At 50.8% G+C, this 17,744-nt stretch overlaps 1 protein-coding gene and 1 long non-coding RNA gene across 2 annotated transcripts; one reads left to right on the top strand and one right to left on the bottom strand.

Moving 5' to 3' along the window:
- Positions 1-50: 50 nt before the first annotated feature.
- On the bottom strand, positions 51-4,439 carry THY1 (Thy-1 cell surface antigen). Its single transcript, XM_085209370.1, has 4 exons — positions 4,289-4,439; positions 2,280-2,364; positions 1,861-2,196; positions 51-1,531 (listed from the first exon to the last, which is right to left on the bottom strand). The coding sequence occupies exons 2-4, from the start codon at positions 2,314-2,316 to the stop codon at positions 1,419-1,421; spliced, it is 486 nt and encodes a 161-aa protein (XP_085065496.1). The 5' UTR covers positions 2,317-2,364; positions 4,289-4,439; the 3' UTR covers positions 51-1,418.
- Positions 4,440-8,898: 4,459 nt separating this feature from the next.
- LOC146542761 (uncharacterized) lies at positions 8,899-16,138 on the top strand. The gene is made up of 3 exons (XR_014879773.1): positions 8,899-9,023; positions 9,774-10,410; positions 15,921-16,138. It is a non-coding gene; the product is annotated as an uncharacterized LOC146542761 (long non-coding RNA).
- The last annotated feature ends 1,606 nt before the right edge of the window (positions 16,139-17,744 follow it).

The following is a 17,744-nucleotide window of genomic DNA, read 5'->3' as shown; positions in this document are numbered from 1 at the left end:
AACCGTGCCCCCCCCCGCAGCCCCTCGCCGCACACACAGGTGGTCATGGCTCCAACACACAACCTAAGATTTTATTGTGCAGACAGAGGAAAACTCCTGGAGGATAGGTGTATTGTTGTTGTTGTTGCTTTTTGTAAGGTTGGCTTTTCTTTTTCTTTTTTTTTTTTTTTTCTTTTTTCTTTTTTCTTTTTCTCCTTGAACAGAATTTCTTTGACGACAAGCTGTGGAAACAACTACAAATGTTCACAAAAAAATGAGACTTGGAGACGCGTCCGCGCGGTTGGCCGGGCTCTGCCCTGCCCTGGCCACGCACAGCCTGGGCAGCACTAGACAGCAAGCAAGCAGGCAGGAATGGGCAGGGAAAGGCATTGGGGTGGGAGGCGGTGGGGTGGGAGGCAGCTTTTGGTGGCCGGAGAAAAGCAAAGAGTGGGGACCGGCTGCTGGGAATTGCTCTCAGCTGTCAGACGCTGCACAAGGAGATCTGTGTGGGGTTCGTTCCGCAGAGCTGATGCTCTTGCCAGCACCTCCTCCTACCCTGTGCCCTTTCCTAGGAGAGCTTTCTGCTCATTCCAGGTCCACTGTCTCCTGGGGTCCCGTGGCACATGGGGACAGGCTGGGGTCCCTCTCCCCACTCTCGCTGACTGCTGGGAAACATCTTAGCTTGACCGAGGATGGCCTTAACCACCTTTTTCTACCCCTAAATAGAGACAGGGAGATGCTGAAAGGGAGCGGGGAGGCAGGAGGGGGGCACACGGGCTCCTCCCAGCGGTCCGATGGGGTTGGAGGACAGGGATGCATGCCATGGGGAAGGATGGGGAGCCCAGATGTTCCCCAGATGTTCCCCAAATAAAACCGAGGGGTGCTGCAGAGGAGCCCCCTCCCCAACCAGGCTCACTCCCCTGGGGGCTCGGTGCTGTGCCTAGCTCAGAGAGGCTCCGCAGGCCTCGCTGTGGGGCTGGCAGCACTGCTCTCGTCACAGCTATGGGCTGGTCCCCCCCTGGCTCCAGCTTGGCTGCAATGGACAGAAGTCACTGGGTCACCCGGTGCTGCAGCCACAGAACCGGGACCCCTCCCCACGCTCTCCCATCACCTCCCTTACCTGCTCATCCAGCTGTATTTCCCCAGGCCAAACAGAACCCCAAAAGCTAAGGGGTGGGAGAAGCACGGATCCCCCAGCACCAGCCTGAGTGCAGGGAGGGCACGATGGGAGCAGCGATGCTGCCTAGCAGAGCCACCATGCAGCAGAGCAGGGCGTGATGGCAGGGCTGAGCACAGGACGGTGGTTAGCGTTAGATACACGGCTATATAGAGATAACATAGAGAGAGGTTTTGTGTGTTCCAAATCTTCTCTTTCCAAGGGCTGCGCTCTGGCAGGGGAGGCTGGGGTGCTCCGTGAGGGTGTGGGGGGGCATTTCCTTTCACAGGGACACGAAGTCCACAGCTTGCAGGAGAGGCAGGGAGAGGAGGAGCAGCAGGAGCCACGAAGTGTTCTGGATCAAGAGGCTGAAGCCGGCACACTTCTCCAGTTTGTCTGTGAGGATGGGGAGTGGGGAGGGAGAGAAAAATGAGATCTCACAGGAATGAGGTTAGGGTTAGGTGCTACGGGGTGCTGGGACCCTGCTGCTCACCTCATCTTAGCCATACAAATGCAACCAGCCCCACCCTGCCCCACTGCCCATTTCCCCTTCTACTTCACGGAACAGGAGAGATTTTGGGGGCAGAGTCCCTGGGGAACACCAAACCCTGCCTGCGCCTGGTTTGGGAACACCTACAATGGGATGTGTTTTGTTTTGCTGGCCCTGCAGAGCCCTTGGCAGGTGGGAAGGAGGAACTGGAGGCCGAGCCCTGCTGCCACCTCACCTTTGATGACAGTGATGTTCTTTATCTGGTTGCCAGTGTAGTCGTTAGTGGCCTTCAGCTCGCACACGTAGACCCCCTCATCGCTGGTGGTGAAGCTGTGCAGGTAGAGGCACACCAGGTTCTTGTGCACGGTGACGTTAGCTCGGTTCCTGTAGACGTTCTCGGCAACGTTGATGGTGCTTTGGATGATGTGCTTCCTGTTGTCCTTGGTGAGGCTGAATTCGTAGGTCAGGGGGTTGCTGGTCTTGTTCTCATAGCGGCAGTCCACACGCAGGCTCTGGCCCAGCAGGCAGGCGCTCAGGTCCCGGATCATCTGGCAGTGCGCAGCCTGCAGCACTGGGACAGGCAAGCAGAAAGGGGAAATGTGAGCACTGGGGACAACTGAGCAGCCCCCCAAGTCAGACCCCACAGAGCCTTACCTGTCAGGATGACAGCAATGCTGACGGTGGGGTTCATCTTTTCGAGGATGAGTTGCCCAGAGGTGGCTGCCAGTGAGAGATGAGCCTGGGTGGGGGGAGAGATGCGGTGAGCCAGGCAGTGCTGTGGCACACAGCTGTGCTGCACTGACGTGGGCACGCACAGTGTGGGCTGGAGGCTGCTGCATCTTGTACCAATGATGCTTTACATCCTGGTATCCTTAGGGATGCCAGCCACGCTCTTTTCCCCGCGTGCATCCCCCACACCAGGCATGAAGCATAGCACAGACCCTCATGCAGTGCTCACCCTGTGCCTGTGCCGGCCTGAGTGCCTGCCCAAGGACCAGGCAGGAGAATGGATGCTCCTGGTGCCTGCGCAGCGCGGTGCCAGGTGAGGGATCCAGACTGCTTCCCCCCCCCCCTCCCAGCGGGTGAGCTCAGCAGAGATGACTCATTGCGATGCAGTGAGGGAAAGGGGCCAAGAGCAGCAGGAAGGAGGGACACGGCAGCTGGACACAGAGCTGAGATGCTGAAGGATGGCATCCAGACTCCACAGGCTGAGTCTGGCTGCTGGGTGGAAGGGTTTTGGCGTCCTGTTGGGTCCTTATCCTTGCAACTCAGCCCTCTGCGGGTTGCTTGTGGTTTGCGTGGGCTTGGAGCTGGGGATGTGCCATCCAAACCCCAGCCCTGCCGATGATCTGATCCAACCGAGAGGAATCAATTATAAGTTTGCAGCCCAGCCAAGCAATTGCATGGGGAATCCAGCCGCAGACATGCAGAGCACAGGGAAAGAGTGGGGGAGCAGCAGAGCAGGAACAGAGCTGAAGGATGCTCTGCAGTCAGTCCTCCTAGAGGGGATTGGGGGACGTCCAAGAAGGGTACTGAATTAGCACCCATTGGATCCCAGCCTGGCAGAGGGGAGAGCAGAGCCCAGCCTGGACCTGACAAAGCATCCAGGGAAGAGCTGGGAACTGCCTGTACCTCAGCCAGCTGGACTTTTCTTTTGAGCATTTTTTGGGTCTTTCATATAACATTCAAAGAGGAAATACCAAAACCATTCACTCACTCTGAAGCTGTGAAAGGTCTCTATTTCACAACCTCAAACCCTGGTGAAGCACAAAAAATTCCCTTCTCTTTGGTATTGATAATCAAGAAGTTATAAAAGGATACAGAGGCACAACAGAGGAGACTGAGTCTCCTTCACATTCCTCCAAGCTGGCTCCTGCCCTTTGCTTTGTTGTTCCCTGACCTGATCCTCCTTGAACATCCTGGGACACTGCCTAGGTCACAGCCACATCAGTTCAGATGTGCTCTTGAAGAGGGTGACCTCCTCCCATTGATGCACAAAAGCACTCTGATTTTCTCAGCTTCGTGTCCCCCAGCCCTTTGGTCCCTTGGACTCTGCAGCAGGAGCAGAGCCAGGTGTCACCCTTTCCTGTGTGACCCCAGGGGCTGTGCGAAGGGACAGGGCTCACAAGGACACGAGCATCCGAGGGACTCCATCCAGCCCTGCGGAGCAAAGCTTTGCACCATGCTCTGTGCCACGCCACAGTGCACCTTTGTGCCCAGCACCGTGACAAGCAGGGCATCACCGGCGGGGGTATGGCACATATGAGGACATCAGGGGTGTGAGACACCGAGACCCAGTGCAGGAGGGGCAGCAAAGGGGGTACGCGGGGGTCTGCGTGCAAGGAGCAGAATTCGGGCATCTGCCCTTGCAGGGATGCAGGTGGGTGCGTGTGCGCGCGGGCACGCCCGTGGAGCAGCGCCGCAATCCCGACCATCGGGAAATAGAGGAGAAGAAGGAGAGGGAGCAGCAATGCGAAAAATCGAGAGCATCTCCCTCCATCACCGCCACCTCCCCAGCTCTCAGCTCCAGAACCCCCTCCCCGTTCGGTGCGCGGTGCAAAGCATCACCGCGGCAAACCCGAGGACCCCCAGGCCGGGGTGGAGGACGGCTCCCCCCGGCTCCCCGCTCTGCATCCCCCGCGGCGTCCCGATGCTCTGCCTACCTGCGGCGCGGTGCCGCCCGCCTCTGCCCGCTGCTCCCGGCGCTGCCGCCCGCTGCTGCCCGCGGCTCCCGGCGGGGTGTGGGAGGCGCGGAGCTCCCGCAGTTTGGGAAGGGCCGATCGGGCGGTCCCAGCAAATCAGGACCGGGAGGCGTCACGCAGGCTCAGCCCCCAGCCCTGCGGTGCTTGGAGGGGGGCTGTTTCTGCAGCTTTGCTTCTGCACCCCCCCCGACCCCAGGGCCCCGAGTGTTGTGCTGTGCTGGAGCCCCGATGCAGCTCCTCAGCATGGTTGGGTATGGGTGGGGGGTCTTGTTTGGCACCCCCCCCGCAGCCCGCCACCGCCCTCCTCCATCTTTGTGCAGGCTGGAAGGGGTGATGGATCCCCATTGCTATGGGAACGTGGCATTTTGCATGCCAGCCCGCAGCCTTCCCTGGCAATGTGGGGTTGTTTTGCTGGGAAAGGAGGGTGGTATGGAGGTGGGAAGAAGAACTTGGGCTTGGCTCTGCTGGGGAAGAGATTCCCCTTCCCCAAATGCATAGAAGTCAGAGTCCTCACCAGTGCAGCCTGCACCAATTCACTCAAGAAGCCAAGAGGTGGTAGTAGGACCAGTGGGGACACTGGCACTGTGATGCCACAGGCCACAAGCCTTCTGGTTTAGCCCCAGGGTTGGTGGCAGAAAGGACACAACCAAGAGCCAAGAGTTCCCTTCTGCCTCCCATCACTATGATGGGAAGGGTCTAAGCAGAGCTGCTTCTGCACAGGCAAAATGTCTTTGAAGCCTGAAGTCAGCCAGACAAAAGACATCTCCCCTGCTTTTGGGCAAAGAGATAGAAGCATCAGGGAGCTGCTCACCCTCAGGTTTGGATCCTAAGGCATCCCAGGAAGGAGCACAGGCATGCAGGGGTCCTGCTTGGTCCTCACCTCCTCCCATCCCTGGCTGGGCTCTGCAAAAAGGGCTGGCTTGGTGAAAGACGATATGGAAAGCCATATTCTGCTCCAGCACAACCTGATCTCAGGTGACATTGAAGTGCTGAGGTTTTGCAAACTGGCTGTGCAGGGGAGTTTTGCTAATTCCACAAAAATCTAGACTGGGGCTGCTGGCTCACTGAGTGGGCTGCAGGGCATGCTGCCCCAAATGGGGTCTGACACCCAGGCTGGCCAAGGACTGCACCCAGCTGTGTGCATTGCTTCAATACGATAAGAGCGAGCTGAGGTGGTACAGACTGACAGCGCTGAGCAAGGGAGCAAAGGCATGGCAGACTGGCACAGAAAGTCAACATTAGCAAGACTGAAAACAGATTGATGCCATGCAAATTCACAGAAAAACTGCCTGCATGTTGCTACGATGTCATGGTGCAAAAAAACCCCAGAAGCCCAAGGCTTGCATCCAGACAGGGCTGTGATGTGGGGCAGCGCATGTAATAGCATGCACGCTGGTGGGTTCTTTTCCATTTAATCCCACATTTTCACAAGCTGTCTCCTCCACTTCCCCCCTAGTCATGCAAACATAGGCAAGCAGAGAATTCACACTCAAAGGGCAGTTTTGGAGACAAGCTGTTGCCCAAGTACCATTGCAAGTGATGTCAGCTCCCTTTAAATTTCTGGTTGCTAGTGCTTTGGAGACAAGCATGATTTTGCAGTTTTTGGGCAATGCTGGCAGCAAGCATCCTGCATAAGTCATTTGCAGAAGGCTCCTTGCAGAGGTTCTCCAGCTGAATGCTCCTTTCACTGCAGACTGCAGTCTGGATGCCATCCATAAACCAGAGAAAATCAGACCCAAAAATCAGCCCCCAAGTCATACATAACACAGGGGCAAAAGGAAAAATCAGGGCGGGGATGAGAAAATCTAACGACAGGTAGACAGAGAGGGGGAAAGGCAGTGCGTGCAGTGGCAAATGTCGGTGACAGACAGACAGACAAGCACAAGCAGGGGAGGGAGGCAGCTGAATGGAGTGCAGCAGTGCAGGCAGATATCAGCAGGCACTGATCGATGCGGTGGGAAAAGGCACAGCCAGCCCTCCTGGAGCTCAGATCAGCCAAACTGCCCCCAGTTCTGCAGTGAAATCCAACTGGTGGGGGATGTGGGGAGTCCTCCTGCTGTGCTGAGATGCGTCAGGGGCAGTACTGCTCCTGGATAGTGCCCAGCAGCTGCAGCACAAGGCTGGGAGCAGAGGCGCAGAGGACCATGGCTCGGGTATCTGGTGCTGCTGCAGCAATTAAAACCTGGCCTTGCCCCAAAGCACGCCTGCTGCAGCACATTGCCCTTCCAGCAGAAGGCTGGGTGCACATCCTTCTCAGGAAGAACATCTCTCCCCTGCTCTCATCCTTTTCCAAGGCATGGAGAGAGAGAATCTCTCCCTCCTGCTCGTGAATCACTGCATAGCTGAATGCTGTGTGTCTGACCGAAACCCTGCCACCCCACAGCCTCTCCTTACCAATAACTGTCCACTGTTATTGCTGGGAATGGGAGGCAGGAGGGCCTGGCCATCATCTCCCAAGGAGAGGTCCTTGGCCTCCTCCACAAGGCTTTTAGAGCCAGAGTTATGGGATGCAAGAGCAAGAGAGGGCATCCGAGAACGAGTGTGATCAATCTAGCTGTGGCTTCAAGGATGAAAATGCCCACCTGCCGGGCAGCACAGGGCCGTGAAGGATTCGTGCTTACTGCACAACCCAGGCCCTTCCATTGCCGCTTTCAATAGATGAGGAAGGGAGGCTGCAGAAAAGCTTTGCCCTTAATAGGAGAGACAGAGCAACCCTTGGGAGCCCCACGGATGCTATATGGAGCACGGCCCAGATAAGAAGCCCATGGGCTTTGTGACACCACTGCTCAGAGCAGGGGTGGAGGAGACTGCACTGCGTGCAGCACAGCCACAGAAACAGGGTGGGCAGGGCTCCTGCTGCAGCACTGCTGGGGATGCTGCACTCTGAGCAGCCCTGTGAGCCCAGTGAAGGGAGGGATGCCTCATGCAAAGCCCCAGCCTTAGCAGGGAGGTTTGCTATAGAAAGATTTGCCCGTGGCATTGGCTGGCTGGGATGTGGTGACATGCACTGTGGAGCAGCATATGAGATATTGTCTCTGACATCAAGCAGCTGCAAGTCCTTGGTGGGACTTGGATGGGAACTGCTGCTGGGCAGCAAAAGCTGCAATCCCCCAGTGGTGAGGGCCAATGCCACCATCCATCCCTGAGGAGTCAGTGGCTTTTAGCTGAATCCTGAGCCCGAGATGATGATTACTGTATGGAGAGCTGATAATTAACAATTTGACCCGATCCATAACAATTCTAGCTAACAACAAAGCTACGCTGATTACTAAAAATTCTGTGTAACTATAAGCTATACTGACTGCTCGTGATTGGAGATAACAATAATCTACTCAGAATGCCAACATCTGTATGCGATAGTAAAACTCTAATGATAACCACAGCTCTATGGGCTGCTCTCACTACCAAGGATCCCTAAAAGAACCCCTCTGTCCCCCCAGCATTGGGTGATACCTCCTTGAAGGAAGGCCTTTATCAATGAGTGTTAATGGCAGCATCAGATCCCACACAGTGGATGCCTGCTTCATCTGGCACTGCTGCCATCCCACCCCCTGGGACCTGGGAACCTACCAGACACAATCCTTGTCCTACACACAGTGCTCCTGCCCTACCAGAGCAGAGCAGCTCTCCTTGCAGACCGCCTCAAGCCTTCCTGCCTACAGCTCTGAAAATCTTCCTGCAGGAGGCTCAGAAATCCTTGTTGGAGCCAGCCAGGATAGCAGGAGCCTGGAAGAGGGGGCTGGTGGAGGCATGGAGCTCCATGCTCACTCCATCTGCTCCCCAGCCTCAGCAGGAGCGGAGTTGCACTGCCTGCGTTAGCCGCCTCCTCCTCGCTGCCTCCCATTGCAGCGTGTGATGCATCCTGCTGGTGCTTGGCAGGGGTTGGGTTTTTCCCACACAGCTGCTGGCTTCCAGAGCTGCTCTCTGTATTGAGCAAACCTGCTCTGTGCTGAGCTTACAGGGAGACTCATCCTTAGGGAAGGAGGGATATCTCTGTCAAACGGACCTGGCTGGCGTGGCAGATAGCTGCTGGCTCACTTTGCAGATCTGGAGCTGGTGCCTGCAGGGTGAGGCTGGAGGGCTGGTGTTCAAACTCCCTGCAAGGCTGCCACATCTCTTCATAACTGATTTGATGTGGACAGAGGGCTTGAACTGGGAAAAGGTGCTGTGGCAGAGGGTGGAGCTTCCCTGCTACACCTGCTGAACCCAGTGACACCTATCCCTCATTAGGATGGGATTCGAGGGGAGCACACACAGGATGGTGCCGGGTTGTGTGACATTACAGAACCTGGGCAGTCAGCTGATGCTCAGAGCTACTTTCGACTGCTCTGTTATGGGGGAATTTAGCTGGAAAAAGGAAGCTGCTGAACAGAGAAAGGCTCTCAGAGTACAGCACTGCTTCTGCCTTCCATTCTCAGCCAGGCTTTCTGCTCTATGTCTCAGAAGAGATGAATAATGCAAGCTACAGAAAATAGAAATAGCTTCCCTGCATTTTCTCCTCCTACCTGCTGGGCCTTCAGGAATGGAAACTGTTTATGAGCACTGCTTACTTATGAAGAAACCATCAGGACAGGATGGTTAACTCTCAGCATGCAGGCTCCCAGAGAAGAGCAGCCAACTGGAAGCAGATTCCTGCAGGGATGCAGGGTACCCCTGTGATCTGGGCCAGCTGCAAAGCTCCTGGCTCTGGGAAGAGGTGGGTTAAAGATGGGCAGGAAGGTCTAGCACAGAACAGAGCTCAGTTTTACCCTGGGGCTGGGGACTGGTGGGAGAGGGATGCTCAGGCCTGGATCTCACCCTGGCAGCAACAGATGGGTAGGGGCTGTTGCTACAGTACACACAGTGCTCCCGTTTAGCAGCCAACCAGCTGCTCCCTGCACTTGGGTTTGTGTCATCAGCTCCAGCGCCCGCACATCTCCCCCATTGTTAGCAGGGACAATGGCAGTGTGTATCGGGGCTGGGCAAGGAGATCCCCCTGCCCTCCTTCCAGCTGATGGCAGACAGTGGGGCTGCCCTGCCTGAGCCCCCCCCCAGCTCTAGGGACACCCACGGTGTGGGCCAGCATTGCCTACCCACAGCCCAATGGGCTCTCCTCCAAGGCACACGTTGCCCCCTCTCCCATCACCATCACGCCTGGAGCCACAGCTATCCACGCAACCAGACTGCAGTTGCACTTGCTAATTCTCCCCAGTCCATAATGACAAATTGTTTGGAGAAGAGGGCAATTTTCAAGCACTTCCCAGGCAGCTTTTTACCCATTGTTGTCTGCTTCTGCTTGCTAGAAGGCTGGAAAGCTTTGTGTTCCCGTGCCGGAGGCACAGCTAGCAAGCTGGAGTCTCCTGTCCCCATCTCTTCCAGTTCTCTCCAGAGAAGTTAAGTGGGTCACTGCAGAGAAACACATCCTGAAGAAATTGCTTCTTTTTTTTTTTTTTTTTTTTTGGTCCAGGCCAACCCTCTGATTTGAAAAATGGGTCTAGGAGACATCGCTGATGGAGACAGCAGAGCCAGCAGTGACCACTGAGCTATTGTAAAAAGGAACCTCAGGAACTCTTCTCACTTGGAAAACTTCATCTAGCACGGCTCCTAATCACTTCCTTCCCTATAACCACAAGCACCAAAACAGAACACCTTAAAATAAGAAAGTGATGGGCAAGGCCCCATGAAGAAAGGTACCACGGCCAGGCAGTGCTGTCACTGCTCTTTGAAAGATCCCACTTGAGCATTGCAAGAGACATCAATCTACTCGCTTAAATGACAGCAAATCCCCTCACCAGGAGTTTCCCATCAAAGCTGTCACTCATGAAACAGTGGGTTTATTCCAAGCCTTTCATATTTTAATGGGCTAAGCAGGGACGTGGATACTGGGGCAAGCTTTGCTGCTCTTTTCAGAGCCTGTTTTCTCTGCTACTGACAGCTGACAAACGGTGCAGCCACATGCTATGCACTTCTGTGCCATCACTAAAAGAAGTGATGCAATGAATGAAGATTAAATCCCTGTAATTTTTTAAAAACCCTTGACTGGAAAAGATAAATGCTCCCAAATGTCTGCGTTTACCAGAAGAAATCTCTCCCTGACTCTTCAGGTACTCAGCTGCTCATGTTCAGCATCAGAAGCTCCACCACACTTGGCTGAGCATTGATTCCTAATGGAACTTGGGATCCTGCCAGCCAGCACTTGATTACAATTAACTACCTCTCCTATTCTTTTAAGATAATTTAATTGGTTTATTAATCTGTGCATTGCTTCTAATGGCTTAACAATACGCTCTATGTTTTATGCACAGCTTTGTATTTTTTCCGTAACCGATGCACTCAGAAATGGGCTGCGATATTCACTGTGCAGGCATCCAGGAGCCTTATTTTTGTTATTTAATTATTAATTGGGAATGGAAGCAATGGGTCCATCCCATAGTCTGTGCAAATTGCCTATGACAGCTGGTGCACTAACTGCCCCTTGGGGAGCTCCACTTCCAGGCCAGACAGTCCCAAATGCAGGGGGCATCTATGGCAGGAAGGGACCCAACATACAATCAAAGAATGGCCTGGGTTGAAAAGGACCACAGTGCTCATCCAGTTCAACCCACTGCTGTGTGCAGGTCGCCAACCAGCAGCCCAGGCTGCCCAGAGCCACATCCAGCCTGGCCTTGAATGCCTGCAGGGATGGGGCATCCACAGCCTCCTCGGGCAACCTGTTCCAGTGCATCACCACCCTCAGGGTGAAAAACTTCCTCCTAACATCTAACCTAAACCCCCCCATCTTAGTTTAAAACCATTCCCCTTGTCCTACCCACCCTTTAAGGCATCCCAAGACACCCACAAGCTGTCCCAGTCTCCTATAGTAAGATCTCCTTCATAGTACTGCATCAAACTCCTGTCGGAAACCACCTCAAGGCCCCTGAGATTCCACTGAAGAGCACCTGGGCCAAAAACAGAACGGCCTCAGCTGCAGATGGGGTCAGAAGGCATAATAATAAGGATCACAAATACTGTAATCCTTATAATGGATAGAGGAATGAGCAGAGGAATGGCATCCCACTGTGCAGGCGTGGGCAAACCCCTCTGTTGTAAGAGATGCTCTGTGACCAGTGTGATAAGGGACAGTGTCTCTGCAACCCCCATCTCTACTGGAGGAAAGGGCTGATGCTATCCTTCCCCCTTCATGCACGTGCAAATGCCAAATCCAACCTACTTCCATCTCACACGTCAACATATGTGACACATCCCCTTCTTGCAATGAACAAAAAGGGCCACAGCTCAACAGTTGGGCATCCACCACTGGAATATTACCAACCCAGCTTCTATAATGGGAATCCAGATCTTCCTGGATCTCTGTTCCTCTCCCCGTTTCTCTTCTCTTTTCCTCTCTCTAAATGATATCAGAATGTAACATGAGGCATGCCATCGTGACTTGTTGCCAATAAGGTGTATATATATATAAACATATGTACATAAATACTGCACTACAACTCCACAACATCCTCTACAGCAGCTCCCTAGGCTCTACCCTATGCCTCCACCCCATTTTCAATGGAAAACTAGGCACTCCAATGTGATTTCCCCAACTTTTCAATCCCACGGCACTCACTTAAGATGGATATTCTCTTTTTTTTAACATAAAGCATCCTGCTTAATCATTTCCAGATTCGTGCTGCTGCTTTGCCAGCGAGGGCTCCAAAGGGAGTGTGCTGTTTTGCACTGGAATGAGGTCACACAGAACTATAAAGCTGAGAAAATAAGAACGTTCCCTATGCATTTTAAGCCTTTTATAGGTCTTCTATTTCCACCTGGACAGAAGCTGTCTGTGTTTATGGCAAAAGAACATTTTCCTGCTATCAAAACCCCGCAGCTCACCTCCCTGCTCAGGGCTGGAAAGCCTCAGTGACACTTTTCCCACCCCCAAGGAGTTACAGAAGGAAAACAAAACCTCATTTATGAATTCCGTAAGTCTGGGAGATATTTCAAGACTTCTTAAAACACCAACACCCAGCCAAATACCGAGCCCTATCTACAGCTTTAATCCTGAACACTCAGGGGGTGATTTAAGCACCTCTCATCTCTCCCAAACCAGCCTACAGCATGAGCAGGAATCCTCCCAGGTGCTTGGAAGCTGCTGGCAGATGCCCCATCTGCTGGCAACTGGGGGTGGGAGACCTCATGGGCAGCACCTGGGAGCAATTAACAGAGCACAGGTGCAGCCCAGCCTGATTTATTGAGTAAATCCATTAACTTTTGCATTTATGCCATCCTGGGAGTGCATTCCGAGTGAAGTATTTTACACCTCTTGCATGGCAAAGTGTTGCAGTTGTATTGGAGAATCATCCAGGTTGGGAAAGACCACCAGGATCACCCATTTCAACCCATGAGCACAAAGTTAGTGCTGTTTCGCAGTGGTCTGCAAAGCAACTTAGTAAGGAAGGCTTTTCTATCTTTCCTATGCAGTGCTAGGAAGAAATATGGGAGGAAAAGAAAAAAGGTGACTGCTATCTCCTTCTACCTCTACTTCTCACATCTGCAGCCCTTCTCTTCCTGCAATGGGACTTGTTCTTCTCATTGCTTTGGAATTCCTGGGCACACGATCTGATTTTGCTGCAATATTTTCTTACGTTGCTAAGATGGAGCCCTCTGAAACACCCCAAATCCTGGGATGCTCCTCTAAGCCATGAGTTCATAGCAAAATGTAAGAAATTGCTGCGAGACAGGGGAGGTTTAGGTTGGATATGAGGAGGAAGGTTTTCATTCAGAGGGTGGTGAGGCACTGGAACAGGTTGCCCAAGGAGGCTGTGGATGCCCCATCCCTGCAGGCATTCAAGGCCAGGCTGGATGTGGCTCTGGGCAGCCTGGGCTGCTGGTTGATGACCTGCACACAGCAGGGGGATGGAACCAGATGATCTTTGTGGTCCTTTTCAACCCAGGTTGGTGACCTGCAAACAGCAGGGGGTTGGAACCAGATGATGTTTGTGGTCCTTTTCAACCCAGGTTGGTGACCCTGCACACAGCAGGGGGTTGGAACCAGATGATCTTTGTGATCCTTTTCAACCCAGGCCATTCTACGATCTGATTCTACGTGTTGGCTTCAAAGAGTTGGATGGAAACCACGTGCTGTCAGCAGAAAGCACTGCAGCTACAGTCCTGCACACGCAGGGGAAAGCTCCGCTTCCATATAAACACACACTTCTTTATTGAGCATCACAATGTAAGCTGCTGTTTGCTACAATAAGTGAAGGCTGGGAACTGAACCACCTCCTCTTAACGCATCAATCCCTGCCTGGCCCGGAAGGCTGTGGGGAATTTCCTGGAAACACATCGGAAACGATAACAAAAAGTTCCATTCGGGTGCAGTTTTGTTAACGGGGATTAAATGGAGGCTGAGGTCCCTGCTGTCGTTTCCCTGCACAGCAGCGTTTGCTGCAGCCTCCGTCCCCTCCGTGCCACGGCGATGGTTTGCAGCCAAGACACACGGATGGATTTAGAACCAGCCTGAGGGGCTGCTGTGTAAGCAGGGGGAGAGAAAGGAAATCTGACCTGCGCAGCTGTGTGTGGGCACAGCCCCTCTGCCTGTATTGAACAGCGATGGGCTTTGCCTAGGGCAGATTTTATTTTTTATTTATTTTTCATGTATTTATTTATTTTATTTTATTTTTTCACTTTTCATTTTTTTTTCTTTTTTTCTTTTCTTTTTCTTTTATTTATTTATTTTTTTTTACTTTTCATTTTTTACTTTTCATTTTCTTTTATTTCATTTTTATTTTATTATTTTAATTTTAAATTTTTTGCTTTTTATTCTTTTATTCTTTTATTTTTCATTTTTTTGTTTCACTTCTTATTTTTATTTTTTATTTTATTCTTTTTACTTTTTATTATTTTTTACTTTTAATTTTTATTATTTTTTACTTTTAATTTTTTTGTTTTTTACTTTTTTATTTTTATCTATTATTATTTTATTTTTCATTTTGTTTTATTTCTTTTTACTTTTTAATTTTTTTTACTTTTTATTTTTTATTAATTTTATATTATTTTATTTTTTTACTTTTTATTTTTTATAACCTTATCTTTTATTTTCATTCTTATTTTACTTTTTATTTTATTTTTTTGCTTTTTAATTATTTTTTTCACTTTTCACTTCTTATTTTTTACTTATTTTTATTTTTTATTTTATTTTTCAATTTTAATTCCGTTTACTTTTTCCTATTTTTTTCTTTTTCCTTTTTCCTACTTTTTATTTTTTTAAATTTCTTATTATTTTATTTTTTACTTCTTATTTTTATTTTTTATTTTATTTTTTAAATTTTAATTCCATTTACTTTTTCCTTTTTTTTCCTTTTTCCTTTTTCCTACTTTTAATTTATTTATATTTTTTAATTTCTTATTATTTTATTTTTTACTTCTTATTTTTATTTTTTTATTTTATTTTTTAATTTTAATTCCATTTACTTTTTCCTTTTTTTTTCTTTTTCCTTTTTCTTACTTTTTATTTTATTTTTTTAATTTCTTATTATTTTATTTTTTACTTTTTTAATTTTATTTCTTTACTTTTCCTTTTATTTTTTTTATTCCATCTTTCATTCACTTCTTTCCTCCCTTAATTTTTAAACTTATTTTTCGGCAGGCTTAAGCTGCTGCCATTTTTCCCGCAAGAAAACCTCACGATGCAGAGCTGTTGGCAAGCAGCGCTTTGCAACAGAATCACAGAATGGCCTGGGTTGCAAAGGACCACAACGCTCATCCAATTCCAACCCCCTGCTGTGTGCAGGGTCACCAACCAGCAGCCCAGGCTGCCAGAGCCACATCCAGCCTGGCCTTGAATAATAATAATAATAATAATAATAATAATAATAATAATATAACAATAACAACAGCAACAATAATAACAATAATAATAACTAACAACCCCTCTTTGCAGCCCGCAGCAGAGCAGCACGCAGAGCCGTTCCCGCAGGCAGCAGCAGAGGGTAGCATTGCTCTTTGCTGCACTGCTCTTCTCGCTCCAGCGCAGCTCTGCTCTTTCCTCCGATGATGAGCCCGGATCTCACGGCCTTCTTGTGGATTCTTCTGCCTCGTGCAAGACAAAATGCTCTTCGTCGTAGCAACCAGCATCCCTGGGTGCTCCCTGCGGGATGCGGTTTGTTGATGGTGTGGGTTTGGTTTCTCTCTGGTCGCTGCGCTTGCTTTTTTACTGAGGTAGACAGGGATAAAAGTGAGCTTTGAGTGGCACAGCTCTTTTCTGGGTACAGAGGTGACAGCGTGCAAATCCCTGAGGCAGGTGGGGGAAGCACAGATTGCAGAGGGCAGAAGTGCTTCCAGCTGCACAGCGAGTGGGAAGAAGCTTCAAACATGCTGACCTCTCAGCTGCTTCCCGAATCAGCTAAGTGCTTAAAAGCAATAGCAGTGTAACATCACCTGAGTGCTGGCAATGGTGAGTGCGGTGTGTGCGGTGGGTTCCCTGATGCTGTGAGCATGCAGGCTTTGGTGGGCAGCGCTGGCAGTGGGAGCTGTAGCACTGCTGGAGGCCCAGAACGGCAGCGTTTAAGCCATCCTCCCCTGCCCCACGTGTTCTGGGGCATCTTTCCAAGCCTAACATCTCCTTTTCCTGCAGGTGTGGACCTGGCTGGGTGAGGAGCGTGAATCTGCCTCAGTGGCCGTGAGCTCAGAGTTGTGCTGTTCCCTGCCTGGCTGCAAGTCAAGCTACCTGGTCCTGTAACAGCATTCCAAACCTCTTGCTGAACTAAACAGCTTTTTGCTTTGCTTGAAGACTCAACTCTCCTTGGCACTGTTTGCATCTCTGAGTAAAACCAGACAGCAGGAATACAAAGTGTGTACAAAATAAAAAGCAAATAGCACTTCCCTGCTTGGGGTGTATGGGGACTTTGCTTGCCCTGCTTCAGCCTGGAGTGAGTTCTTGCAGGTTATAAGCCCCTGCACTTCAAGCCTTGTGATGTTGACAGACCTTTTCAGTGTAGCTGCTGTAATACCTCTGCAGAAACACCATGCATCTCAGGGGATGGGATCAGAAACAGAGATGCCAATTTTCAGCTATTGGCAGGCTTGTGCGTATTTCACAGAAACCTTTATCCAGCTAAGGGAGCCAAAACCTTCCAGTGCCTCTTGTTGTGGCAGGCTAAACTCAACATGAGCAGGGCAAACCCACTTGAGACTTGCCAAAGCTGCTGTTCTGCTGCAAGCCTCTGATTACCCACCATAAGCACTGCGTCTCTGCTGTGGGATGGTGACAGTGACTGCTCCACAGGGAGCTGCACCACCTACCCTAGCAGAGCTTGGCACTCAACTGTGATGGCATTGATGGAAGGTAGGCTGGAGCTCAACCAACACAGGGGTTTGATTTCCCATCCATCTGATCCCTGGCTAGCAGGACCTCTTTCAGTGGATGGGGGAAAACAATACAAGGGGAATTTACACTTGAATTCCCTTCCTCTTGGGAGCCTGCCACTGAATTTTGGGTACCAGATTCAGAAACGTGGTACATCATCCAAAGGGAGAGCATCCTGCCTCAAAAGGACAGGATGAACCTTGCTCTAGACCTGCACTGTGGCCAACACCCCTCCCCATTCCTGGTGTTCCTGGTCCCCTCTCCTTGGCATGTTCTCCTCTGCAGCCTTTGGTTCTTCTTTATCATAAATCCTGCAGGATTTAACTTCCAGCGACTGATCCTTTTGACAGTAATGAACCATTAACTAACTAGACATAAAATTGAAAGTGTAAATCCCTCTCCCTTGGGGAATTAGAAAGCAGGTTTAGGATGCAGGCCATGAAATACAAGAGTTCATTGTAATCACAAACGAGGCCTGATTAAGTCTGCCTGCCCAGCATCCCCAGGTCTGTGCCTACTGATGGAGAAGGAAGCAGAAGCTGAGGTAGTACTGCAGAACCATTTGCATCTGCCAGGGGAAAGCCTTGAGTATTAATGTTGGCTTTTGGTTATCCTCTTGTCTGCTCTTCTCTTTGAGACAGGATCCAGGGAGCCTGAATGCTAAGGAATCACCTTCAGATTGATGCCTCTGATTTCAGGCTTGGTGTGCTCTCCTTTTTGGGACAGGGCGTGGAGGAAAGAGCTGCTGAGCCTTGCTCTTGAAGGGGAAAAATGCACCATGCCCTATGGAATGGCTCAGCTTCTGGCAGCAGGAAGAGGGGTGGGATGATGCAGCAGGTTGGAGTGGGCTGAGCCCCATTCTGAGCACTGGGCTCCCAGCAATGTGCCAGAGTTCCACTTTGTCTGTGGGAGTAACTTTGCTGCTGGTGCTTTTCTCTAGACCTTGAAATTAGCGCCCACTGATTAAAATAATTAATTACCATCCTATTGCAGGACTGACTTCACTTGCAAGGTCTCCCAGGCCCTTAATCAAGCATCTTCCTTTGAAAGAGCTTTTGATTGAATTGCTGTAAGCCCTCATTAGAGCCAGGC

This window comes from Meleagris gallopavo, chromosome 26, assembly GCF_905368555.1.
Source record: "Meleagris gallopavo chromosome 26, MGAL_WU_HG_1.1, whole genome shotgun sequence".
NCBI lineage: Eukaryota > Metazoa > Chordata > Aves > Galliformes > Phasianidae > Meleagris > Meleagris gallopavo.
This window is presented reverse-complemented; position numbering and strand designations above follow the sequence as displayed.

Coding starts and splice junctions, on each gene's coding strand:
- THY1 (XM_085209370.1), bottom strand. CDS start 2,316: ATGAACCCCACCGTCAGCATTGCTGTCATCCTGACAG. Junction 2,197..2,279: donor CATTGCTGTCATCCTGACAG/GTAAGGCTCTGT, acceptor TGCCTGTCCCAG/TGCTGCAGGCTGCGCACTGC. Junction 1,532..1,860: donor GAACATCACTGTCATCAAAG/GTGAGGTGGCAG, acceptor CCATCCTCACAG/ACAAACTGGAGAAGTGTGCC.